General features: G+C 40.0%; 1 protein-coding gene across 3 annotated transcripts in view; it reads left to right on the top strand.

Annotated features, from left to right (window-relative positions):
- The window catches only part of LOC122109610 (nitric oxide synthase 1 adaptor protein), a 352,796-nt gene that overhangs the window by 213,571 nt on the left and 111,314 nt on the right, over positions 1-27,911 (top strand). For 2 of the 3 annotated variants that reach the window (XM_042682102.1, XM_042682104.1), the window contains exon 4: positions 12,752-12,825. In XM_042682102.1, the coding sequence (XP_042538036.1) occupies positions 12,752-12,825 (74 nt within the window). The remainder of the gene's footprint in view (positions 1-12,751; positions 12,826-27,911) is intronic. The other variant, XM_042682103.1, reaches the window with a different exon arrangement.

The following is a 27,911-nucleotide window of genomic DNA, read 5'->3' as shown; positions in this document are numbered from 1 at the left end:
TAGGTAGCAGGACCATGTGCAGTCTGACATCCCTACTAATTAGTAACTGCTGGACCAGTTAGGAAAAATGTTGACTTCAGTATGCTGATTTTCACTGGGTCAGTGTGACACGCTGAAAGGAATCTTGGATGTGATAAGAAGACCAGAGTTCTAAGTGTGGCTCCATCCTTTCTTGGCTATATGCTCTGAGCAATTCATTTTGCCTCTCAGAGCTTCAACTATAAATGGAAGAGTTGAACTGGGTGATCACTTTAACTTTTCCATCTCATATACTCTATACCAGTTCTGAAACTGTGTTTTTAATGGTTATGTATAAACACAGGCTAGCTGTATGAATTCAGATCTTTGAGAACATATTGGGTTATAGAGAAGGCAGGCTGAAGATGATGAGTGGTTTACTTTGTCTTCCAATCTCTTAGAAAAAGACCGTCTCAGGTCACACACTTCCCAAAGCAGCCATTAGGCCTTTTTTCTCTCCTTAGATCACAACAGGCCAATGATGGAGTACTTCCCGTCTGAGAAGAAAAGTGTGTTTAAAAGTGCTTCTGGGCTGGGAAGGTGGCTCAGTGGTAGAGTGCTTGCCTTGCATGCATGAGGCCTTTGGTTCGATTCCTCAGCACCACATAAGCAGAAAAAGTGGGAAGTGGCACTGTGGCTCAAGTAGTAGCCTTGAGCTGAAGAGCTGAGGGATAGTGCCCAGACCCAGAGGCCCCACAACTGACAATAAATAAATAAATAAGAGGCTTCTGCCTCTTAGTGAACTTTCTAACAAGAGAGGGCATGTTTTTGAGACCAGTAATTTCCTGGATACCTGATAACACATAGGATGTTTTCAATAATTACTTACATTTTCAATAGTTACGTTTGTGTGATGCTGTTAAATCAGGAAGAAGTACTGAGCAGTTGAGGATAGTGAAATTATTCATTACTTTTGATTATCATATCCTTTTCCTGTTCTCTTCTATCAATCTGCCAGTTTAAAGAAAAAAGAAAGGATCAGAGCATTTCCCCAACACAAAAAGGCTGCCACTAAAGGCTGCTAATTTAGGTAGCAGTAATAGGATTTGTTCTGGTGCCTCTGATCTTCAGGTGTGTTATATTATTGTAGGCAGTAGCCAAGTATGTTATAATCGCTGTATTGAGATGTAAAAACCAACCCTTGTGGTTAAATTAACAAGTATCTAAAATGCTCTCTTGAACTGATGCCAGCAAATAATGAATCACAAATTCCCTTTGTATCTTAGGTTGAATTTGTAGCATGAACCCAGTTACTAAGACAATTAGTTTTGCTCTGATGTCTCTCAACCATATCATTTTCTTCAACTCTCAACTAGACCCAAGTAGTTAAGTTTTCTGTGTGTGTAATAATTCTTTATTGTTATTTTTGAGTCACATAAAATGGTATGACACCATTTGTTAGGGAGTGGAATCCTGACTAAGAAATAGTTTTTTTTCTCTAAGAGGCCATCATTTCCTGTGGATCATGGCTCAGGGACATCACAAGTAGAAAGTGAGACTGTATCTTAAAAATTATCAGTGGGGAAAACAGGACTGAAGGTAATGGTTAGTAGTAAGAGTGTTAGCTTAGCAAGTGCCTGGCCCTGAGTTCAAACCTCTGTGCCAGTAAGGGAAAAAAATTTCCAGGATCTTGAACTTTGAACTTATACCCTGCCACAGAAGCATTACACTACAAAAAAAAATCTGTTTCCCCACAAAGAAATCATGTTAATTAGTAAGGAAATATAGAACTCTCTCTCTAACTACATGAGAAAAGTAAGCATTCAGAATTAAAGAACCAGACTTTAGAAGAAAGGACTTAAGAAGTGAGCTGGCCTTCTCATATCTAAATACACTTAGGACTCAAAAAATTAACCCCCCCCCAACAACAACCATCAAAGAAACAACCGTCCCATTAATAAGTGGGCTAAAGACTTAAAAAGAGACTTCTCTGAAGAGGAAATAAGAATGGCCAATGGAAAGACAAAAGACCCTGAATAGCAAAAATGATCCTTAACAGAAAGAATAGTGCTGGAGGAATATCAATATGAAGCTTCAAACTCTACAGCAAAGCCATAGTAATAAAAACATCTTGGTACTGGCATAAGAACAGACCCGAAGACCAATGGAATAGAATTGAAAACCCAGAAATGAACCCACAGACCTATAGCCACCTAATCTTCAATAAGCGAACTAAAAAATTAGAATGGAAGAAAGACAGCCTCTTCAGTAAATAGTGCTGGCAAAATTGCTTAATCACCTGTAGAAAACTAAAGCTAGATCCTTATATATATCACCCTACACCAGAATCAACTCCAAATGGATCAATGACCTCGGAGTCAAAGCAGGCACCCTGAAAACATTACAGGATGGAATAGGAGAAACCCTAGGTCTCCTTGGCACAGGCCGAAATTTTCTTAATAGAGACCTAGAAACACAACAAACCAAAGAAAGGTTGGACAAATGGGATTGCATGAAATTGCAGAGCTTCTGCATGGCAAAGGACATAGCTATCAAGATGAATACAAAGCCCACGGACTGGAAGAAGTTCTTCACTAGCCATACAATGGACAAGGGTCTCATGTCTAAAATATACCTGGAACTCAAAAACTTAAATCCCCCAACAACAAATCCTCAAAGAAACAACTGCCCAATAAATAAGTGGGCTAAAGACCTAAAAAGAAACTTCTCTGAAGACGAAATAAGAATGGCCAATAGACATATGAAGAAATGGTCAACCTCTCTAGCCATAAAAGAAATGCAAATCAAAACAACATTGAGATACCACCTCACCCCAGTTAGAATGGCTATAATCAAGAAATCTAATAACAACAGATGGGGTGAGGTGGAGGGGGAAGGGATGTGGCCAGAAGGAAATCCTACTGCATCTTTGGTGGGGAGTATAAACTTATTCATCCACTCTGGAAAGTAGTATGGAGGTTTCTCAAAAGACTTCACATAGAGCTCCCCTATGACCCAGCAATCCCACTTTTGGGCATTTACCCAAATAATGACAAACAAGGCCATACTAAAGCTAGCAGAACAACTATGTTTATCGCAGCATTATTCACCATAGCTAAAATATGGAACCAACCCAGATGCCCCTCAGATAAATGGATTGAGAAAATGTGGTATCTTGGGGCTGGAAAGTTGGCTCAGTGGTAGAGCACTTGCCTTGCATGCCTGAGGCCCTGGGTTCGATTCCTCAGCACCACATAAGCAAAAAGAAAAAAGCCGGAAGTGGCGCTGTGGCTCAAGTGGTAGAGCGCTAGCCTTGAGCTGAAGAGCTCAGGGACAGCGCCCAGGCCCAGAGTTCAGGCCCCATGACTGGACCCCCCCCCCAAAAAAAAAAAAAAGAAAGAAAATGTGGTATCTTTACATAATGGAATTTTATGCCTCCATCAGAAAGAATGATACTGCTCCATTTGTTAGGAATTGGAAAGACTTAGAAAAAATCATATTAAATGAAGTAAGCCAGACCCAAAGAAATGTATTTCCCATGGTTTCCCTTATTTGCAATAATTAGTATATGTCTAGGATAATTCTATCAGATGAGCAGAAAAACTGAAAAGCTATATACATATGATCATATAAGATGATGCTAAGCAAAATGAACCCCAATATAGGGACACAAGAGGTTTTTTCTTTGTTGCTGTTCTTTTAAAGTACTATGTGATTTTTTTTTTTGTTTCTTTTGTATGTTCTTCCCCCTATGGTATAACCCCTGTTGTCACTGTATTTGATTCTGGTGCCCTGCATCTTGTATATACATTTTTATAATTTGGGGAGAGGAAGGAAAATAACAAAATGTCGAAACAAGGATACAGGTTGACCCATTGTAGCAATGAGACATATAAGGCACTTTGTTGAAAACAAACTTTACAACTTTGGAGTGGGGAGGAAGGAGTTGAGAAGATGTGGAGGGAAGGGATAGTAGGAGAAAAAGCGGAGGATAACAATGCTTGATAGGAAATGTACTTATTACCTAACTCACATAACTGTAACCCCTCTGTACAGTATCTTTACAATAAAAAGTATTTATAAAAAGAAATAATCTGGCCTTATCCTTGAGGTGATTAGATATGGCAGCAAAGAATGAGAGATGTTCCATGACTGAGCCTAGGTCACACCTAGGTCACTGAGCCAGAATGTGAATCTCAGACTTTAAAGTGAGCATAGTTTTTCTACCATATGCTGTTTCTTAGTCTTTATTTTCTGATAGTTTTAGCTGGGATGAGGCATCATAGTATCAGGACTATTATTAGCACTTCAGTTTGAGATACATAGTCCTGTATCCACCCATTTTACCTGAAGGTGGGAGATAGTTTTATTGTCAGTCTAATCCCATTCCACCTAGCAGCATGAAAATAATTCAAGCTGTTTATATAGTCTTTACAGTTCTTCATTTTTATTTTTACATTTACAAAGAAGTCACCATTGCTGTCAACTGTATGGATAATGCTGCATGAATAATTGCAAAATTTGTAGACTTGGGGATATACTTACTGATGATATGCAGTAGGGATGGTAAATAAATTCTTTTTCCATTTTATGTTCCTAAAGGAGAGCTCCAAGGATGTCAGATCAATTTCTAGCTTCCAAAAAGGAGGGAGGGTCACTGTGATAATTATTCTTGACTGTTTTCTTTGGTTGTCACTGTTCTAGGCAGATCTACCTATGAACCAGTTTACACATGCTATTCTCAGTTGGGAGCTTTCACAATGACAAAATGGCTATGAGTTTCCATGGTGCATCACAGTTGTACTCTGTACATAAAAGAAAGATGGTCCTATATCAAGGATGAGCTTACTCCATTCAGTGGTCTTACAAAGGGATATAAGCCCTTTATCTCTCTTCTCTTTAAAAGCACCGAGCTTCCCGACAGTATGGAGTAAAAGTCTTTGATTTCATCACTTAGACTAACAGATCATGGGGATGACAGAGGTGGAAGAGATAGTTTTTATTTATCACTGGACTAGGTAGCTGTGACTGGAAATAAGTTACCCTCTAAGCCTCAGCGTTCATCCTTAAGATGGAGATCAGTTTTAATCATCAAAAAGAACGTGTTATGTAGAAGTTCCTTTCTCTTTTTTTAAAGTATAGCTCAAGCTCTCAGTCCTCCCACCTCTTCCTCTTCAGCTGTGGATTACAGGCATGCACCACGACAGCTAACAGAAGTTCCTTGCTTAAATAGAACAGTGGACCTTCTTCAACTAGGAAAGTATTTAAAAAATGATTCTGGGGTTTGATCTCAAGGGCTTGTGCTTACTAGGCAGATGCTGCACCATGTTAGCCTCACCTCAGCTCATTTTTTGCTTTAATCAGGGTCTTGGGCTTTTTCCTGGTGTCAGCCTCCCAAATAGCTGGGATTTCAGGCATGAGCTATCATGTCCAGCTTGATTAGGAAACTTCTGAGAATAAAAAATGAAGTGTGTGGGAAAAGTTTCCTGTTTTTTTCCTTTTTCACTATCTGTGATAATCTGAGAAGCAAATGCCAAGGCAGTATTAAATGCCTGTGGGAGAAAATGAGGAGGGCCTAGGTAACAGTAGGCTAGCTGTCAAAATGCAGGGCAGGACTGCCTCTGAATGCAGGAGAGAAGGAAGGAGGGGGAAAGTCGCATGACCATCAGGGATTTTACAACCAAAGTCACCCCTCAAGGATACTCACAGTTTTCCCCAGGAACAAACCTGTCTCAATCTCTCTCCATACTGTCTAGGGCTAGGAAAGATTCATGCCCTCATTGGTATGATGATGTTCCTGGTTAGTGAAACTCCCCATAACTGGAGCTTTGTAGATGCACTCTTAGACTCACACCTTCCAGTATATGAAGCAAAGTGTTCCTTCAGGTTAAGCTTCTCTATCTTACCTTTAAAAGCACTTTGGAGTAAGGAGTTTCTCAAGAAGAGAAGAGAGGGGTTAAGAGAGTATTCAAAGGATGGTTATTAACTTGAGTTCAGAGCACTCCTAAAAGGTTCAGAAGTGCCACGGCACGAATGGGAGAAGGATTAAGAGAAAGAGTTGGATACATGAGTGCGGAGTTTGGAGTATGTCAAAATGGCAGACAGTTGATTCTACACAGCTATTCCACCAGACACTACTGCCCACTCATGAATTTTGTCCTGTTTCCTTGTAGTTGTTGAGCTAGTGAGGTGTGTTCTCCCTGGACTTACTCTCAAGTGCTTATTTCAGGAAAGCAAGAAGGTAAAACAGGAGAGAGGAATTGAAGAAAGAATACTAGCTTCAGGTATAGCTTGGAGTTATATGAACTTTCTGAAGATACTTAAACTGAGTAACTTACCTATGGATGAAACCAATTTTGATTTGTAATCCTATATGACCCAGTCATTAGTTTTGCTGCCTGTTTTTCTTCTTTCTCTACAATTTTTTTTACCTTAAAAGAGTTGTTCTTATATGGAAAAATGAAAAGAATATGTTGTTTTCTGCTTTTCTATAACATGCTGACAAAATAGAGAAAATAAAAGAAACAGTTGCAGATCAACTGAGAAGAATCTAATTTTGCTTCAGTCAAGACATTGGTGAAATAATTGAAGCAGTCTCCCTTGACCATTCATTCTGGTGACTCTAAATTGTATGAAAAAGTAAAGTCAACACTAGCCTAAGAATCAGTAGAACTTAGTTCATAGTCCTGACTAGACTACTACCTTGGGGTGACACTTTGCTTGGGTGGCTATGTGCCTCCAAATGTTATTAGAAAAAAATGTGGGTGCTGAGGAAGAGTGATGAGTAGATGGGTAAGGGGTACAGACCCTTCCATTCTGATATTCTTGGATTATCACTGCACATTGAGGAGACCGACTTTAAAAGTTTCAACTGTATTTATCTAAGAGACTTGAATAACCGAAACATTGGTGACTCCCTACTCCCCCTAAACCTTTTGAGTTACCTTGATAACATCCTGATTTCCTCTTAGACTTATCAGGATCACCCGAGGATCATTCAAGACCTTTAAAGGGAGAGGACTGGATTTTGAGGAGTAAGATAAGTGGGTAGAAATATCTTCAAAAGTTTGTCTCCTTCCTCAGAATATGCTATGTGGATACTGGGGTGTCTGCTAAAAAAAGATATTATTTTCTAGCTCCTATAGATCTTGCCAGTGTTTGTTCTTACTTAAATTAATACAAAGTACCTGAAGCCTCATCTCTCCTTCCTCTTATTTAAGAATGTCTAAGAAGGAAAACAGTTGTTTTATGTCGCACATCCCTTTATTCTTCCTTTATAGTTGTAGAGAGGCTTTTCCAGGTTCCCTCAAATAATGGAAACTTAATGCTGGGAGAAGAGAAAACACAAATTGGCATCTGATGCATTTGTGTGTGTGCATGCGCCATGGTTATGGGACTTGAATTCAGGCCTGGGCTCTTAGCCTTTTCGCTCAGGGCTAGCACTCTACCACTTGTGCCACAGCTCCACTTTTGGCCTTTTTTTGGGGGGGAGGGGCCAGTCGTGGGGCCTGAACTCTGGGCCTGGGTGCTGTCCCTGAGCTCTTCAGCTCAAGGCTAGCGCTCTACCACTTGAGCCACAGCGCCACTTCCGGCTTTTTTCTTTTCGCTTATATGGTGCTGAGGAATCGAACCCAGGGCCTCATGCATGCAAGGCAAGCGCTCTACCACTGAGCCACTTCCCAGCCCAGCTTATGGCCTTTTTTGATGATTAATTGGAAATGAGAATTTCATGGGTTTTCCTGTGATCTTAACCTCTTGAATACCTCCTGAGTGGCTAGGATTACAGGTGTCAACTACTGGCACCTGACTATTACTACTACTCCTTTTCTTTTCTTCTTCTTTTTTTTTATTAGCTTTGCCAACAGTTTGAGTAGAAATTTGTGCAGCAGGTCACAAAAACCATGTGCCATTATTGGTGGCCTCAGCTAAGTATGGTCTGGGATTTGATATTTATTCTATAAGAAGAGGGTTTGATTGCACTCAAAAGGAGCTGGTCTTTGAGACATGCAACTCAGATGTTTAGTAGCTTCATGCCAGCCTCCAGTGGTACATTCCCTCCTGTATGACCAATCAGGTGTTAGTGATGAGCCCAGTCAGCCATAGCCAGGTTTTCAAAGTTGGTATTATTAGATGCATACAGCATAAGCCATATTGTTCCTTCAGAAAGAACCCTTTTTGGGCTGCTGTCCTCAGGACAGTGTATGTGAGAGTGTTTTGTAGTTTTATGACATCTTTTCTGCATTGAATCACTCTTTTGGTGATGGAAAAATCACAGCAGAACAGCAAGAACTCCCAGGAGAGAATTTGCTGATAGTGAAATTTTGAAACAAGCAAGGATCTAGTCTCTTGGAACAGGCAAGACTCCACTGTTACCCACTAAGATGTAACTCTCACAAGGCTATCTAGTGAGCAACATGAAGGGTGAGCCCCAAGGCTTAGAGGTTATGGATAGGATCATGCTCAGTTGACTGGCTCTGGAGTCAAGGGACCCTCCTGTGCCAGGCCTGCATGATACTCCAGAGGAGAATGCAGTCTGTGAAAGACACCCTCTTGCTAGAGATTTCAGTTTGTCTTTCCTTTGATACACAACAGTGGCTCTTGACCTATGTCAGAATCATCTGAAATGTTTGTTAGTGGTACATATTATTGGACTTCACTTTAGACAGTGTGTTCTCTGAGGTTGAGCCCACACAATATTTTGTTTGTTGTTGTGGTGGTGGCGGCGGTGGTGGTTGACCGTTTGTTTGCTAATTTTATCTAGGGCTGGAGGAGTGTCTCAAGTGGTACTTAACTATCAAGAACCCTCCCTGAGTTTAAAAGCTCTGTATCACCAAAGAGCATGTACTTAGTTTTTTGTTCTCATGATGGTACTGGGAATGTGGCTTTTCTGCTCAAAGCTGGAGCTGTATCTGCCACTTGAACCACATCTCCATTTCCACACTTATTTTTTTAAATATAAATCAGCACTATACCTGAAACATATTAATTATATCTGTCTAGCTACATACAGACAAGCAGAGGCTATTTGTCCTTTGAATGAGTAGCTACCTCCTACTGCTAAATACAACAGGTTATATAAAAAGCCAACGTAGGATTCTGAAAGGTATTCCTCAAAAAAACTAGACATAGAACTTCCCTACGACCCAGCCATACCACTCTTGGGCATCTATCCAGATCGTTACAAGTCAGGATTCTTTGAAGTATCTTGCACATTCATGTTCATTGCTGCAATATTCACTGTAGGCAAGTTATGGTAACAATCCAGATGCCCTATAACAGATGAGTGGATCAAGAAAATGTTGTATATATATACACAGTAGAATTTCACTCATCAATTAGAAAGAATATAATTATGTCATTTTCACGGAAATGGCTGGACCTAGAACAAAGCATGCTAACTGAGGTAAGCCAAGCTCACAGAGACAAACGCTACATGTTTTCTCCCATATGTAGAATCTAGATTTAAAATGCAACTGAACATGATAACTTACACAGGACTCTAGGTTTTCACACATAGTCAGACTACAGGATATCCTTAGGGGAAGAACACAAAGGTGTGACTTCTCTGAACATTTAAAATACTATTTATGTAAGCATACTCCAGGAAATGGAAATGTGTTTTGTTGTTATTGTTTATGGTGATGGTGGTAGTGGTGTTTTTGTTTTGTTTATTTTTTTTATAGGGACAAAGGAGGGTGCAGAAAGGGGGAAGGAAGGGTGAACAAATTCAATCTTGACATTCAGTATACACTATGTGGAAAATGATTTGTGGGCAGGGATGGAAGGAGAAAAACTGAGAGAAAGCAAAGGAAGAGGTAACATTGCGCATAAAAAAGGAATGTACTCATTACCTGACTTATGAAATGGTAACCCCTCTGTACAACACCTTAATAATACAAATAAAAGTATTTTTAAAAAAGATTCTAAAAGGTGCAGGAGAGAAGACAGCCTGGCTAGGAACCCCAGAATCTGGGAATTGTATAGCTGTGAGTCCCCTGATTTTCTCTTTGGTTTAGGTATCCCAGATTCAGATTGATCAAGCTGGCAGTTAGATATGCAGCAGGAACAGACACAAAACAAGATACACTCTCTTTGGTCACAAGATGAACAAAGGGGCAGTGTAGCAAGGTAGACAGCTTGTAGGTGATAATCAACTTCCAGCCAACCAGCACCAAAAAACTGCCCCCCCTCCCTGCAACAGCCAGCATGTCTGAATGGAACACTAGGCTTCCACTACAGCTAAGCCATAGGTGCTCTATCTATCCTCATTGGGTGGTGTCTGAGAAGAGCATCAAGACTTCCTCCCTTGCTTGCATATCTTCCCTATCTAACCCAAGTCATTCCAAGGAACCCAGACTTTTACCTCTGCCCAGTAACCGTGAGGGTGAGCAATCATGCCATAATGTATAGTGTCAGAAGACACTTGGAGACAGTGACAAGACACTTCTTTCCTTGACACCCGAGGGACATTAGTGGAAGCCTGCAACCAGGGGAACCATAACTGCCCCCATACCTTGCAGTGACAAGCAGTCCCTTTCTCTTGTAGGTGTCAACAGAGCTGGAAAGAAAACCTGAATTTACTCTCCCCTGGTAGTGACAAGGTGATACTCTACTTCTCATGTGTGACCATTGTCACAGTATGATAGTTAAAACACAAAGATTAAATAATATCTACAGTCTTAGAATAGTTAAAGGTCCTAGATTTTGATTGGAAAACCACACACAATCGCAGGTATGAAGAAAATCTCACCTTTCAGGCAAAAAGACAACAGATACCATCATGATGATAGAGATAGACGCTGGATGATAGAGATGCTAGAATTAGCTGACAAAGATCTTGAAGTAACAGTCATAAAAATGCTTCCACAAACAATTACAAACTCTCTTGTTGTTGTTGTTGTTGTTTTCTGTTTTTAGATGGCTATCATGACATTGCTCAGGCTGGTTTTGAACTCCTAGGCTTATGGGCTCTTCCTGCCTCAGTCTCTGTGAGTGCTGGAGCTTTGGGGTTATGCCACCATACAAAGGAAGTAAAAAAAAAAAAGAGTGTCTCAGCCAAGAAATTGAAGAAATAAAGGATTAAATGGAAATACTAGAACTAAAAACATAATAGTTCAGATAAATTCAAAAGATGGATTCAACCAGAGATAGCTGGTGCTTAGTAAGCATGGCTAACAGAATTGACTGTACAGGCAGAGTATGTTGTTATGACCATGAATGTGGCTTAATACTTGCCATCATATTGTAAATACATCATTATATCTTGCTGTTTAAATAACGCCTTTGACATAATTGTGTTGTGTATTTAAAATAGGTACCCACATAAAACATTTCAGTTCAAAGTAACACCATGGCTGGAACAAAGGACCTGTATCCCTGTATGAGACCATATGTGAATCTGAGTCAGAGATGCAAATCATAGTACTAGGTTTTGAGGGAGATCTTAGCAATTGACATGTATACAAAAAAGTCAACTTGGGAAGCAGGAAGTTTAGAAAAACATGTCAAGTAAGGGATGTTTGAAAAACCTAGAAATGTTTACCTTGTGTGTTTATCTATCTGAAGGGGTTCTTACTTAGAGAAGGAATTGTTTTCCTTATTCTGTGTTCTAAATAAGCTATTTAGAAATGCTAGTAGTTCCAGGAAAGCAGTTTTAGAAAATAAATTTTAGTTATAGCTGAAATTTTGTTGTCTGTGGAAGTGTTTGAATTAATTAACAGTCAATCCTAGAAAGCCAGACTATATCTACTTTCTGCATTGTGTTGAGTTTTCAGAGACTGAGTGGTGTGTAGGTGTGTGCATGCATATGTGTGTGTGTGTGGATGCATATCAGGTATACTTACTGTGTTTGTGTCAAGCTGCTAGCAAGGTGCTTCTGCCTGGCGTCACTCTTAAGGACCTGGACATAGTCTCTAGTATCCTCAATAATTCTCCCAGCTCTGGTATGTTTTGATATATAATGGCCATCCTATGAATTCTCTTGATGAAATCCACCTAACTAAAAGTGCTCATTAACTCAGCATGTACTTCATTGCTCTGACCTTTCTTGAGTCTACCTTTGACTGTACATTCTTGCTCGATTTTCCTGGATAGCACTGCTCTGTGACAAACACCAGTGGAGATGGAGCAGGAGTCCCTGTCTCGGCACCTGGAGATTGGACCTGGAGGGAATGTGGTTGGCTTCAGGACTTCTGGTTCTTCCCTTCCACATTGAGGTGCTGCTAATCTCCTCATGCACTATGCTTTGAATGGTCTCATCTCCATTCCTATTCTCATCCCTAGCTGCTTGGGGAAAGAGGCAGGTCTTCTGTTCCAAGGAGGACAGGATCATAGTCAAATGAGTATCTTAGTTCACTTACTTGGCTTGTGTGGAAATCATGTCCTGCACTTTAAAGGAGAGATTGGTATTAAAATTTCAGTGCATCTCACAGCATCCTTCACACATCATAAAGCCTTGTTTTTACCCCTTCTCTGTTTAATTCCTCCTTTTCCACTCCTCTGGAGTGATATATAGACCTTTCTCCCTTGCAGTTTCTCTAAGAAATTTTGATTTAGAGTCCAAGCCTCCTGGCCCCTTCCCCTCACCCTGTGTCCTGCAGAGACATTTTCCTAAAGTGCTTAGAGAAAACTGATTATACCAGACATGTGACATTTTTCATTTGTCCCTTTTAGCAATCAAGTCCCAGCCTCTTAGAGGGAAAAAGGCCAGGAGCGAAATGCATGTGTTTGCATTAGTAGTTCAATTTATGTCCTGGATCTATACTGAGGACAAGCCTAACTTATTCATTTACAGCTTCTTTTATTGCAGAAAAAGGAGTGGACGTGGGATGAAAACAAGATGCTGGTGATGCAGGACCCTATTTACAGGTAAGAGTCCAGCCCAGTGCTCAGGAGGATGCTGAGTTCCAGGGTTCTTCGGCTGTACCCCAGAGCCGTCTGGTATGTCAGATGGATATAAATAAACCTCTACTGCTTGTCCTTTCATAGGCCTGCTATTTCTATAGATATAAGTACAAGAACTATTCTGCCTTATCTTTAAGATTGAAAGGAAAGTTTTTCTGGCCATTAATTGCCCTATTTAAGGGAACTATGAAGAATTTCTTCTTGGTTATTAATCTAGATCTCTGAGTTGTAATTGGAGAATTGTCCTAACTGAAATTCCATAATAGTTCATAATGAAGAGTGAGATAACTGAATTAGCCCATTATCCCATGCTACAATTTCCATCGTCGTCTCTTCCACCTTTTGGAGCATAGGCACATGCTCAATTTCCAGTGCTATATCTATGCCCAATCTCCAGTGCTATGACCTGAATGTTAGGTTTTTTCAAAATTTGTATGTTGAAATGTTTTTTGGTTTGGAATTGGTGTGTGTATGTGTGTGTTTGTTTTTGTGGGTATAGAGGTTTGAACTCACAACTTCAAGCTTTCTCAGCTTTCTTGGCTGGCATTCTTGAGACATACCACTTTGGCTTTTTTCTGGTTATTTTGAAAAAGGAATGTCATGAGCTTTTCTTCCCATGTTAGACTCAAACTATGATCTTGGGCGTTAGCCACCGGGCCTAGCTGGTGTTAAAATCTTCAGTACTCAAGCTGATAATGTTAGAAGGTGGAGTTCTCAGGTGATTAGGCTGTGAGGATAGATCTTTGTATTTGAGGTAAGGATCCTTATAAAGGAGTGGGGCCCTCCATAGCTTGCCTTTTTCAAAAGCCATGTGAACACTGCTGGTGGGCACCATTTATAACCCAGAAAGTGGGCTTTCATCAGATACTGAAGCTTCTGGTCCTTTTTTCTTGGACCTCCATTCCTTTAGAAATTTGAGAAATAAGCTGGGCACTGGTGTCTCACGCCTGTAATCCTAGCTACTAAGGAGGCTGAGATCTGAGGATCACAGTTCCAAACCAGCCTGGGCAGGAAACTCCATGAGACTCTTATCTCCAATAAACCACTAGAAAACTGGAAGTGGTGCTGGGTCTCAAGTGGTAGAGCACTCACCTTGAGCTGAAGAGCCCAAGGAAAGTGCCCAAGCCCAGAGTTCAAGCCCCACAACTGACAAAAAAAAAAAAGAAAAAAAAAGAAATTTGAGAAATAAATTTATATTGTTATGAGCCACTACTTTATGATATTTTTAATCCATGCCGAGGAGCTGATTTCAGTGAGTGAGATTGATATGATTTCTATACATGTTGGATGGCTGCCATCTTAACAACAGCATACGATAAGCTACAGTTTTCTTGGGAAACATAACAGTACCTGGCATCATGGATGTCATTCTTCTGTATTGGATTTCTACAGCCTGAGACCCACCCTACCTCTCCTTGTTTCATTCACTGGATGAATGGCTGATCTTTGGAAATTTAGAGACCTAAGTTAAGGTTTACTTTTAGTTCCCTCTCAAATTATTGCCATGCCTTTGTTGCCAAAGTGGATAAGGATTGGAATTCAGCTGTGAAGTTGGTATTATGGTGGTTCTGCCTTTGAATGGAATTTCCGTTCATTCAGATAAGCAGCAAGTAGTCTTCTGGGTCATTTGGATTACTGAAGTGATTGGTCCTTAGTTCTTGGGGAGTTTCGGTCCAGTGTGGAAACAGACACTGAATATGTCATTGTAGTACTGACAGGCTGAATTTCTTCCTATGTTCCAGTTGCACTTTCAGTGTTTCTTGAAATTATTTTAATGTGTTTCTGGTATGCACATATGAGTGTATCCTTTTAATATGTCACTCTTGACACTGGACTGCAAGACTCTTTTTTTTTTTAAATCCTTTTATTATTCTTTTTTAACACTGGACTGCAAGACTCTTGAAGGGGAGAACTTTCCCTGTTCACCAAGCCCAAGCCTGGCCCATTGAAGCATTTAAAAAGTGTGCAATGGCTAGACACTGTGGATTGTGCCTGTTATCCCAGCTACTCAGCAAGTGGAGATGGATCATGGTTTGAAGCCAGCCCAGGCAGGAAAGTCCATGAGACTTACCTTAAATTAACCGCCTAAAAATTGGAAGTGGATCTGTGGCTCAAAGTGATACAGTGCAGCCTTGAGCAAAAAAGCTCTTATTTAGGGCCCAAGATAAATATATTGAAACATATCTGAAAATTAACATAAATTATGGTGATTCACAAGGGGGAACAATTACTTTCTACTTGAGTGATGGAAAAACTTTTTAAGAACTATATTGTCTCAGAACTGGGTTTGAAGAATATAAACAAACCTCTCACCTGCATTTTATAGAAAGGAAAGTTTCTGTTGTTTTTTTTAAAAAACACAAAAATAACATTGGCATCGTGTGTGTGTGTGTGTGTGTGTGTGTGTGTGTGTGTGTGTGTGTGTATCTTCCATATATATATATATATATATATATATATATATGATATTTTTTGCAGTTTTTCTAATTGTGAAAATACCATACAGAGGGGTTACAATTATGTGAGCAAGGTAATGAGTACATTTCTTATCAAGCATTGTTGCCTCCTCCTTTGTTTCCCCTCCCCATCTCATCCCATCTCCCCTCCCATGCCCCCCCCACCAGCCACCCCCGTTCCCCCCCTTGCACCAAAGTTGTAAAGTTCGTTTTTTGACATAATGTCTTGTACATCTCATTGCTGCAATGGGTCCACCTGTATCCCTATTTAAACAATTTGTTTTTTTCTTTCCCCTCCCCAAATTATATCAGCATCAAATACAGTGAAAACAGGAGTTATGCCCTGCCGGAGGAACATACAAAGCAACAGAGAAATCAATTTTATAAATATGTTAGAAACAATAGCAAGAAATAAAAAAAAAAAATTGAGTCCTTATCTTGGGCTTCATTTCGCCTAACATCAACTTAGCTGACCATTGTTGCTTGTCCCAGACATATACTAGTTATTGCAAATAAGGGAAAACATGGGACCTATGTTTCTTTGGGCTTGGCTTACTTCACTTAATATAACTTTTTCCAAGTCTTTCCATTTTCTAACAAATGGGGCAATGTCTTTTTTTTTTATGGAGGCATAGAATTCCATTGTGTATATATACCACAATTTCTAGATCCGTTCGTCTACTGAAGGCCATCTGTGTTGGTTCCATATTTTAGCTATGGTAAATAATGCTGCAACAAACACAGTTGTGCTGGTAACTTTAGTATGGTCTTGTTTGTTAACATTTGGGTAAATGCCCAAAAGTGGGATTGCTGGGTCATAGGGGAGCTCTATGTGGAGTCTTTTGAGGAACCTCCATACTGCTTCCCAAAGTGGTTGAACAAGTTTACATTCCCATCAATAATGCAGTAGAGTTCCCTTCTGTCCACATCCCTTCCAGCATCTGTTGTTATTAGAGTTCTTAATTATAACCATTCTAACAGGGGTGAGGTGGTATCTCAATGTTGTTTTGATTTGCATTTCTTTTATGGCTAGGGAAGTTGAGCATTTCTTCATGTGTCTATTGGCCATCCTTCTCTCCTCTTCAGAGAAGTTTCTCTGTAAGTCTTTAGCCCATTTTTTAAATGGGCAGTTGTTTCTTTGAGGATTTGTTGGGGAATTTAAGTTTTTGAGTTCCAGGTATATTTTAGATATGAGACCCTTGTTTGTTGTATAGCTAGTGAAGATCTTCTTCCAGTCCGTGGGCTTTGTATTCATCTTGATAGCTATGTCCTTTGCCATGCAGAAGCTCTGCAATTTCATGCAATCCCATTTGTCCAACCTTTCTTTGGTTTGTTGTGTTTCTAGGTCTCTATTAAGAAAATTTCGGCCTGTGCCAAGGAGACCTAGGGTTTCTCCTATTCCATCCTGTAATGTTTTCAGGGTGTCTGCTTTGACTCCAAGGTCTTTGATCCATTTGGAGTTGATTCTGGTGTAGGGTGATATATAAGGATCTAGCTTTAATTTTCTACAGATGATTAACCAATTCTGCCAGCACCATTTAATGAAGAGGCTTTCTTCCATTCTAATTTTTTTTAGCTCCCTTATCGAAGATTAGATAGCTATAGGCCTGTGGGTTCATTTCTGGGTTTTCAATTCTATTCCATTGGTCCTCAGGTCTGTTCTTGTGCCAGTACCAAGCTGTTTTGATTACTATGGCTTTGCTGTAGAGTTTGAAATTTGGTATTGATATTCCTCCAGCACTGTTCTTTCTGTTAAGGATTGTTTTTGCTATTGAGGATCTTTTATTGTTCCATATGAATTTTTGGATTGCCTCTTCTATTTCCCTGAAGAATGAGGTTGGAATATTGATAGGTATCACATTGAATTTGTAGATAGCTTTGGGAAGTATTGCCATTTTTACTATGTTGATCCTTCCAGTCCAGGAGCATGGGAGTTTTTGTCACTTTCTAAGTTCTGTTTTGATTTCCTTTTTCAGGTTTTTAAAGTTTTCATCATAGAGGGCCTTCACTTCTTTGGTTAGGTTAATTCCTAGGTATTTTACTTTTTGTCGGGCTATTACAAATGGAGTTTCCTGATTTCAGCCACGCTTTTCTCATTGTTGGCATACAGAAAAGCCATTGATTTTTGAGGGTTAATTTTATACCCTGCTACTTTGCCAAAGTTTTGAATCAGCTTGAGTAATTTGGGAGTGGAGGCCGTGGGATTCTTTAAATACAAGATCATGTCATCTGTAAAGAGGAAGAGTTTTACTTCATCTTTCTCTATTTGGATCCCTTTTATGTTTGCATCTTGTCTTATTGCTGTAGCTAGGCATTCTAATACTAAATTGAAGAGTAGTAGGGAGAGTGGACATCCTTGTCTCATTCCTGAGTTAAGAGGAAATGGATTTACTTTTTCACCATTAACTATAATGCTGGCTGTAGGTTTTTCATACACAGCCTTTATTGTATTGAGGAATGTTCCCTGGATTCCTAGTTTTTCCAGTACCTTCATCATAAAGGGCTGTTGGATTTTATCAAATGCTTTTTCTGTATCTATTGAGATAACCATGTGAGTCTAATCCTTGCTCCTGTTGATGTGATGAATTATATTAATTGATTTACATATATTGAACCAGCTTTGCATCCCTGAAATGAATCCTGTTTAATTATGGTGTATGATTTTTTGGATGAATTGTTGTAGTCGATTGGCCAAAACTTCGTTGAGAAGTTTTACATCAATGTTCAACAGAGAAATGGGTCTATAGTTCTCTTTCTTTGATGAGTCCCTGCCTTGTTTTGGGATCAAGGTTATGATGGCTGCGCAGAAAGTGTTCGGTAGTGAACTTTCTCTTTCAATTTCATTGAAGAGGAGTATTTGTGTGAGCTCTGCTTTGAAGGCCTTGTTAGAATTCTACTGTAAATCCATCTGTTCCTGGGCTTTTCTTAGATGGGAGGTCTCTTATTGCTGTTTCTATTTCAATGCTTGATATGGGCCTGTTAAGTTGGTTTAACTCATCTTGGTTTAGTTTCGGCATGTTGATATTTGCTAGGAAAAGATTCATTTCTGCCAGATTCTCAAACTTATTAGCATAAAGGTTTTAGAACAATTCCCTTATAATGTTCTGAATCTTGGTTGTTGTGGTGATGTTTCCATTCTCATCTCTGGTTTGTTTATTTGGGTATGTTCTCTTCTTTTTCTGATAAGATTTGCTAAGGGTCTGTCAATTTCATTAATTTTTTTGAAGAACCAAGTCTTTATTTTGTTGATTCTTTCTATGTTTTTTTTTTGAATCTAATTTGTTTAATTCTGATTTAATTTTAGTTATTTCTTTCTGTCTACTGGATTGGGGTTTATTTTGCTGCTCTTTTTTCAAGGAGGCTCAGATGTCTCATTAAATTGTTGTTTCAGATCTCTCCAATTTGTTGATGTAGGAATTCAGAGCTATAGACTTGCCTCTGAGTACTTCCTTTACTGTGTCCCAGAGAAGCTGTTAATTTGTGTGTTCATTTTTGTTGAATATCATGAACTTTTGAATTTCCTTTCCAATCTCTTCCATGACCCACTGGTGGTTCAACAGTGTGTTGTTCAGCCTCCATGTGTTACAGGACTTTCTTTGGTGGCTTTTGGTGTTAAGTACTAATTTTATTCCCTTGTGGTCTTAGAGAATGCAAGGTATTACTTCAATGTTTCTGAAGTTGGACAAGTTTGCTTTGTGACTTAAAATGTGGTCTGTTTTGGAAAATATTCTGTGTGCTGCTGAGAAGAACGTGCTGCTGGGTGAAATATTTGGTAGATGTCTGTTAAATCTAGTTGATCTATGCAGTTGTTTTAGATCTGCGGTTTCTCTGTGGAGTTTTTGCCGAGTTGATCTATCATGTGGGGATAGTGTTGTGTTAAAGTCCCCAACAATTAATGTTTTTGGATCTATGTAGATTTGAGGGATAGTAGTGTTTCTTGGATAAATTTGGGTTTCTCCATTGTTTGGCAAATAGATATTTAGAATTGTAATATCCTCCTGGAGGAGAGATCCCTTAATTAGTATGTAGTGACCTTCTTTCTCTCTTGTCACTAGTTTTAATTTGAAGTCTGTTTTTTCTGATATTAGGATTGCAACTCTTGCCTGTTTATGGGGGCCATTTGCTTGATAGATTTTATTCCAGCCTTTCACTTTCAAAATATGCTTGTTTTTAGGGGCAAGGTGTGACTCCTGAAGGCAGCAGATAGAAGGATCTTGCTTTTTAATCCAACTAGACAGTGTATATCGCTTAATTGGACATTTAAGTACCGAGAGAGTGTTTGGTAGTTCTTGTCATGTTATCCACCTTCTTGGGGCTGCGACAACTGGGTTCTCAGTTTTGATGCGGTTTCTTGGCCTTTATTGTAGTCTTATATATGATATTTATGTATCAGTGTGATATATATACATATATAATATGTGATTTACATTATATATTTATGAATATATTTCTCTTTGTGGTGTACTGCTCATGAGTTTGAATTTTGCCTTTTTCTGGTTGTAAGAAAATGGTTTTCCTAAAGCTTTCATATGTCCCATATAAGCTGCTGATTTGTAAACAGTAACTTTACTGAGGCATAATGGTATACAAAAATTGAACATCTTTAAAGTGAATAATTTTGACACATGTACAGTTGTGGAATCATCGCCTCAGTCAAAATGGTGAATGTGTGTGCTTGTACCTTTACATAATCCTCTGACTTTACCCTTCTGGACTCTCCAGGTGAACCCCTAATTTTATTACATTTTGAGTTCTTTATACATTCTCAACATAAGTCCTTTCTCAGATTTATGGTTTATAAGTCTTTTAATCCTCAAATGTAACTTTTTAAAGTAGAGTCTTTTAAAGAGCAAAATTAAAAAAAAAGAGAGACACGGTCTTTATAATTAGTTTGGACTATCCTTGAACTCATCCTCCTCCTGCCTCAGCTTTTGAGAACTGAGATTATAAACATCTGTCATCATGCCCAAATTATTAAATGTTGATGAAGTGTGCTATTTCAGTTTTTTAATTGCCTGGATTGTGCTTTGATATTATACCTACACAACTGGCGCCTAACTCAAGGCCCTGGATTTTCTGTTTTCAGTGAAGTGTGTGATGGTTTTATGTTTAAGCGTGTAAGCCAAGCTGATTCAGAATTTTGCGTCCCCATATTGTGCTGAGATTGAATCTAGGTCTTGTACCTAGATATTCTACCATTGTGCTACATCCCCAATGATTCAACATTTTTTTTAACATGATGTGAAGAATGGATAAAAATAATGTTCCTCTTCTGCCTACACATACCCCTTCTCCTTCTACCAATAGATATCCAGGTTGTTGTATCCTCTTACTGGAAAACTATTATTTACCCACTGATGTGTCTTTGCATCTTTGTTAAAAATCAGGCAATGTGTATGGCTAATTTCTGGATCCTTTATTCTACTCATCTATTTATTTTGAAACTAGGTTGTAATAATCCTCCAACATTTTCTCCTTTATCAAGGTTTCTTTCAGTTACTATTAGTATGGTATATCTGTTTCCATCTATTTAGTTTTAGGTAAATATATTTAGATAAATATATTAAGGTGAGGTACACCAATTTTTTAAAAATTCTTTAAATATTTCTTTGGTCTCAAAACTCACACAGTTGTCTCTATAGGTATCATTTTAATCTATCAAAAGCTAGCAACCTGCACTTATGAACAAACAACTGAACTTTAGTTAGTGCACTGTGAAATTGTGGTATTTTTGTCTGTGTATCTCTGTGTGTGGGTAGATAAAAGAGTTTTTCTTCTAAATTGTATATGTTCCATTTTACCATCAGTGAGAACAGCTGTCATGGTTATAAAATGGTAACACATATAAGCTTTCCATGGATACCATTATTTTTCTGTCCTTATGAAACTATGCTGGATTAAATCAGTTGCTCTGGTAAAGAACACATAATTGCTAATGGCATTAATAGAACACTGGATTTCTTAAATGTTCACTTTAAGAGAGCTCTTCTAGTATAAATGCACTCTTCCTAGTCAAGGAAAATGCTGTTATCCACATCAGTAAAGACGATTTTGTTTTCTTATGAAGTCAACTTCTACAGTTAAATATTTTGCACTCATGCAGAGTAACAGAATTTGCATTTTTATTTATGAAATATAACAAAAGTTTTACCATGTTAAGTGTATAAAACCAGGGCATTATTTACATATACAGAGTTGTACACCATCATCACTATCAATTTCTTTGATGTTTTCACCACTCTGAAGGAAACTCAGAAACCATTATATAGTAACTCTCTAGTAGTCCCTTCCTCCTGTCCTTGGTGACCCCTAAAATCATAGCACTATATTGAACATTTTGAGAGTTTTTCTCCTCTGTTACAGGATACTTCTGTTTCTATGAAATTGTTTGTTATTAATGCTCTTCAATAAGTTGAAGCAAATTTCTTTTTCTTTTTTCTTTATTTTTTTGCCAGTTGTGGGGATTGAACTCTAGGCCTGGGCACTGTCCCTCACCTGTTCAGGCCAAGGCTAGCACTCTACCACTTGATCCACAGCACTACTTTTGGCTTTTTCTGCTTATGTGGTTCTAAGGAATTGAACCCAGGGGTTCATGCATGCAAGGCAAGCACTCTACCACTGAGCCACCTGCCTAGTCCCAAGCAAATTTCTTTATACAGTTGTGCCCCATTCATCCCTAGCTCTTCTCTCTGAGAACACAAACATAGAGGTCATATTTTTCTTTCCTTCAGTTATCCAAGGTTCCCAAAGCCATTCTTTAGCATATTTTTCTAAACTTCTTAATTTCAGAACATAGTATTTCCTTTTAAAATCTTATAATTTGGCAGAATATCTCAGATACTATATTCTCATTGTAAAATATAGAAACACAAATTTCTTTTTTTTTTTTTTTTTTGGTCGGTCATGGGGCTTGAACTCTGGGCTTGGGCGCTGTCCCTGCACTTTTAAGCTCAAGGCGAGTGCTCTACCGCTTGAGCCACAGTGCCACTTCTGGTTTTCTAGTGGTTTATTGGAGATAAGAATCTCACAGACTTTCCTGCCTAGGCTGGCTTTGAATCACGATCCTCAGATCTCAGCCTCCTGAGTAGTTAGGATTATAGGCATGAGACACCCGTGCCCAGCTCACAAATTTATTTCTAATGTAGAATGTTACACTCTTGTTGTTAGTCATGGAGCTTGAACTCAGGGCTTAGACACTGTCCCTGATTTGTTAGATCTTTTCAGAATTCAGTTTCTGAATTCTTATTAATCCAGGTTCAATCAGAGAAGCAAGACAGAGATGATGTGTACAATGTGATGAGGAATTAGATGTGCACAACTGTAATGGGAGCTGGGAAGTAAAGGATCCAAAGGGATCAGAGAAAAATCTTTAACCAACCCTGGTAGGAGTTAGGAATCAAAGTTTGCACAAAGCCAGGCATGCATATTCACCAGAGTTCAGAGAGTTTAGAACCAAAAAGGGGACAAGTTACAGAGTCTCTGAGAACCTGCTGGCTCTTAATGTCTTCCACCTTTGAGTTTTCAGTAAAGTGTCCAATGTTGGACCTGGGTTCCCTGTTGTTCAGCAGTGCTGACAGTTATGAAGGATAGTTGGATACACAGAAAAGAGAAGGCTAACTTTAGGAGAAATAATTTACTGAAATCTTAACATCTATCCCTTCTTGCCTCTGAACATCAATGACTTCCAGAGGAAAATAGCTACCATTTCAGTCCTGTTTCTCAAATTTCCTACCAAGTTCTCTTATGGGCAACCCTAAATAGGAGCTTTACAAGGAAGAGTATAGTAGAAGACATCGTTCTAGCTTTGTTGAATTGACCCCATGTTACACCACCATATCCTAGTAAAAGGTCCTAGTAAAAGGTTAATTAGCTATCTTAGTTTTCTAGTAAGTGCATCTTCAATAAGAATACATTCATACAAGTCACTGATAAGGCTGAGAACAGAACTGAAACAGGCCTAGATAATACTTTGTTTTACTATCCCTTTACTAATTTTGGCTTTTACTTCATTAACATGTTGATTTTGCCCTTTCTGGGTTCAAGGACATGCTTCCTGAGGATAAGGGAAGTTAAATAGTATTAGAGTAGTACTTGTACAAGTATGGAAGTCATTGTGCTTTTGAATTTCATTTCCTTTGTGTCTCTGACTCTACCCCTTAGGCTCTGATAGAATTATCATATTTGAATAAATCTTCTGTGACACTTATATTTCTTGATATTAAGGATTAGACTGACAACAGTTCTTTTTTAAAATGTAAAACTAGGAGAAGTAAATTAATCTGGTTAATCTCCAGAATCCAGATAGGAAATCATTTGCAGTTCTTAGTTTAAATGATCAAACCAATTAAGAATTGTCCTCAAAGGGGTCCCAGCCAGCCCCCAGAAATGGCCTCAATAAATACCCAAGCAGCTGGGGGAGATGATTAGAAAGTAATGGAAGTATGTCCCAACTTTAACCTTCCATATCAATTACTCATAGCTAACTGGAAAAAGGGAGAAATGCATAGAGAAGTATTAGGCACTTTTGTCATTGTGCTAGGAACTGGAAGAAATAGTAGTGTGCCATTTTGGGTCCAGTCAGGAGTCAGAAAAAAATGTCTTCAAAAGAATTATAAGTTATGATAAAAGAGTACTTGTGAGATATAAAGAGAAAGAGAAAGTACAAAGATAAGGCAAACTTGAAAGGGACTTCTACCTATTATGCTCTTCTGACATTGTCATGTAATTGCAACCTTTAGACGGAAGACAGTTCACTAGGTTGCTTAGAGCGGGGCTGGCCCCAAGTTACTGGAAGCCAGAAAGCAATTCCCCAGGGGCTGGGTTCAGGTGGTCTGTGGTTAGAGTCGGGGGTGGGGAGAGTCAGGGTATGGCATGAATGTGCAGTGTCTGCATTAGGAGAGCCACAAGAAACAAACTGGGTGGGAATGGGTACAGACTAGCACAGAGAGTTGGGGTAACCCTGTGGGTGGGAGGTGGACAACATCAGAGTCACATTTTGGGAGGGCATCAGGGAGGTGGTGACTAGGCTAGATTTGTGCTGCAGAGTACCAGTGTGTTCTGGGCATGTCATCTTGACAGAATACCATTAGATGTCCTTTTACCTGGGATGCTGATACCTGTGTGCTAGCTGGACCAAGAGAAGCCCTTTCTTCTTGTGGTGTCTCTCAATTCTACAGAATGTGTTTCCTGCACCGCAGTCATCCTTAAAGGAATTTTGTCTGTTATTACAGAGCAAATTTGAGCTGAGTAACAAGTTGATAGTTGGTACAACGGTTACTGGAACACAATCCTGCCCTCAAACAAGATAGTCAGATGGAACTTGACATAGGCAAAGTAAATTAGAGGATATTGATTCTTAAATTCTAGACTCATAGTGATTGAAAGTACAAAATGCTAAGGGCAAAGGGATTTGGCTCAAAGTTCTAAAGGTTCTAAGTATATACATATATACTATACATACATATCCTTGCAAAGCAACAGCAGAGGAGGGGGGACCAAGATGGCGACAGGCAGTAGGGAAATGCCACAGCTCTCCACAACCAAAAAGAGAGTTCGAATTCCAACACTTAATCTCTCCAAGAGACTGACAACAACAAAAAGACAAACACCCAGAGAAAAACAGGAGCCGGAAAAAAACAAAAAAGAGAGAAAAAGAAGAATTTCAGAACAGAGAAGTGCAAAGACCCCTCCCCCAACCATTACTGGCTGTGTGGCAGCGCACCAAGCCACGATCAGCCCGGCCTGGCGGGGGCCGTCTGAATCCCAGAGACACAGGGGGTGGTCTGCAAATCACCCGTGCAGAAGCCGCCTGAGGTACCAGCGTTGACCCGCTGATCACGATAAACAGAGAAACCTCCGAGCCAGGAGCTTGCACAAAAATGTCACCCCACCCCTCACTCTCCATCTGGGCAGAGAGGCTCCATCCCTCCAAAGTCACTCGGCCCCATGGTGGGAACCCCAGAGCTACATGGAATGCCCACAGAACACCAGAGCAGAAGTCCTGTAAGGTACTGGTGCTGATCCGGCGAGCACAAACAGAGACAAACCCCAGCTCTCAGAACCTGCACAGAGGTCCCTCCTGCACCCCTCAGGCAGAGGCCAGAGGCCCATCCCTTGGCACAGACCTGAACAACATCAACTGAGGCAGGGACAGAGGAGAAACCCCAGTGCTCAGAACCTGCATGGAGGCCCCTTCCCCACCCTTCAGCCAGAGGCCCGAGGCCCATCCTGCAGTGCGACCCAAACAGCATCAACTGAGGCAGAGACAGAGGAGAAACACATAGAGCCACCACTGCCCAGCTCAGCCCACAACCACCTCAACTGAACTCTGATTGCAACGGCAACCAACGACCTGTATCACACAGAAACAACAACTAGCTCCAGGGTGAGTACCCTGCAGGGGACAATGTATCCCTCAAGGGAGACCAGAGCTGGTGGGAATCCCCAGACCCTGACCTAGATCCCCTATCCCAACACCTGGACCACAGGACCCACTAAAACTGGGAACTATTTGAGAGCTCCACCAGTCTGTGGACCACACCCAGCTGGCCAGTCTAGAGCAAGAGCGCCCCTGGAAGAGAGCTTAAATGCCCAAGCCAGGAACAGCGCCCCTGGGTCAAAACACCCAACAGTGGAAGAAATTTGAACTGTGTACTCCAGGCTGCATAACCAAGGTGGGATACACAGCAGCACAGGTCCAACTGGTGTGCCCTAGGCCGGGGGCCGGGACCAGGCCTGGGGATCCTGTGCCTGAGCAACACAACCAACTCCTCGCAACTGAAGTCAGAAGCTGAGCATATGCCTTAGCAGAGGAGGGGAAAACAGGGAACTGCACCCCCTGGGAATCATGCCTGTTATAGCAAAAGACTCGGGGGTTCAGGACAAGAGGAGCTCAAACCCCACCAGAACCCAACCCATATAGTCTAGGCTGGGAATTGACAACACAGGCCACCAGCACCTGATAATAGTCAAGAGCTCAGGATGGTAAGGTGGCTCAGCAATAGAGTGCTTGTCGTGGGTGCATGAGGTCCTGGGTCTGATTCCTCAGCACCACATAAACAGGGCAAGAAGTGGTGCTGTGGCTCAAGTGGTAGGGTGCTGGCCTTGAGCTGAAGAGCTGAGGGACAGCGCCCAAGCCCAGAGTTCAAGCCCACAACTGGCCAAAAAAAAAAAAAAATCAGGAGCCCATAGCAGACTCCAGCATCTGGGAAAGTGCATCCAGCATATCCAATCTCACCAAGAGCACCTGTAGGAGCAAACAGGAGCAGTGTAGGCTGCTCAACCCTTCTAAAGGCAGAAACTGCCAGTGATCTACAGCAGAGAGCCAAGAACCCTATGTGGGTCAGACCAGCAGCTGGAGGTCCGTCCCCAACAGAACCAAGATCAGGTACAGACTCTCTCTACCAGCACAGAAACAACCACCAAGCAAAGACAGACATCTATTGACCAAAACAAAATTTCAGATTAGTCTCCATAATCCCTGAATCTCCATGTGAAAATCACAGAGAAAAATTACAAGTTTTATCAACACCCAGGATAGCAAGCTATCCCCAAAAGCCAGCAGCCACCCAAGGGAGAACCCCAGTGGGAGCAAAGCAGGAATGGAAGACAAAAGCTACATCCAAGAGATGCTGGAGGCAATGACTCAAGAAATAAAGAGAGAAATTGACCAGAAATTGAAAGAACACAGGGTCATAATATCGAAAGAGATGCAGGATATCAAACAGGAGACACATGCAAAAATAGAGACAGCACACACCTCACGAACAGGTGAGATTAGTGCAAAAACAGGCAGTTCACACCTCAATAAGAGGTGAGATTAGTATTTTGAGAACCAACATCAGATCCATAAATGAGTCCATTTCCTCCATGCAAACCACAATGGAAGCCATAGTTAACAGAGTGAATGAAATGGAATGTAGAGTGTCAGATACAGAAGACAGAATACACCAACTGGACCAGAAAATGACAGATATGGAAAAATCACTTATATTATGCCAAAGGGAGCAAGCGGATAGTGCCAAGAAATTTAACCTTTGTATAATTGGAGTGGACGAAGGTGAGGAATATCAAAGCAAGGGAATGCAACATTTATTCAACAAGATAATCAGTGCCCACATCAAGAAAATAGAGAGAGGCCAAGTAAATAATCTCATGTTGCAATTAAAACAGCTAGAAAACATGAAAATATGGAACTTAAAGTTACTAGACAGACCCAGATAACCAAACCAGAGTGGAGATTAATGAAATAAGAGAATCACAGAATCATAGCAAAAATTAACCAAACAAAAAGCTGTTTCTTTGAAAAAATAAATAAAATTGATGGACCATTGGCAAGATTAATTAAAAAAAGAAGAGAGGAAACCTATATTAACAAGATTAGGGATGCCATGGGAAAAATCACAACAGGTAACCAAGATATCCAAACAATTTTAACGGACTACTTTCAAAAGTAAGACTGTCTTAGAAAACCTGGCAGAAATGGATGCATTTTTAGAGAAATACAAGTTGCCCAAACTGAGCAAAGAAGAAGTGAATCAATTAAATAAGCCAGTATCCTACAACGAGATACAGGAAGCAATCAGAAGTCTTCCA

Source organism: Dipodomys spectabilis, unplaced genomic scaffold (genome assembly GCF_019054845.1).
Source record: "Dipodomys spectabilis isolate Male_0828 unplaced genomic scaffold, ASM1905484v1 ptg000069l, whole genome shotgun sequence".
NCBI lineage: Eukaryota > Metazoa > Chordata > Mammalia > Rodentia > Heteromyidae > Dipodomys > Dipodomys spectabilis.
Note: the sequence above shows the minus strand (reverse complement) of the source record. Positions and strands in the feature narration are given on the sequence as shown.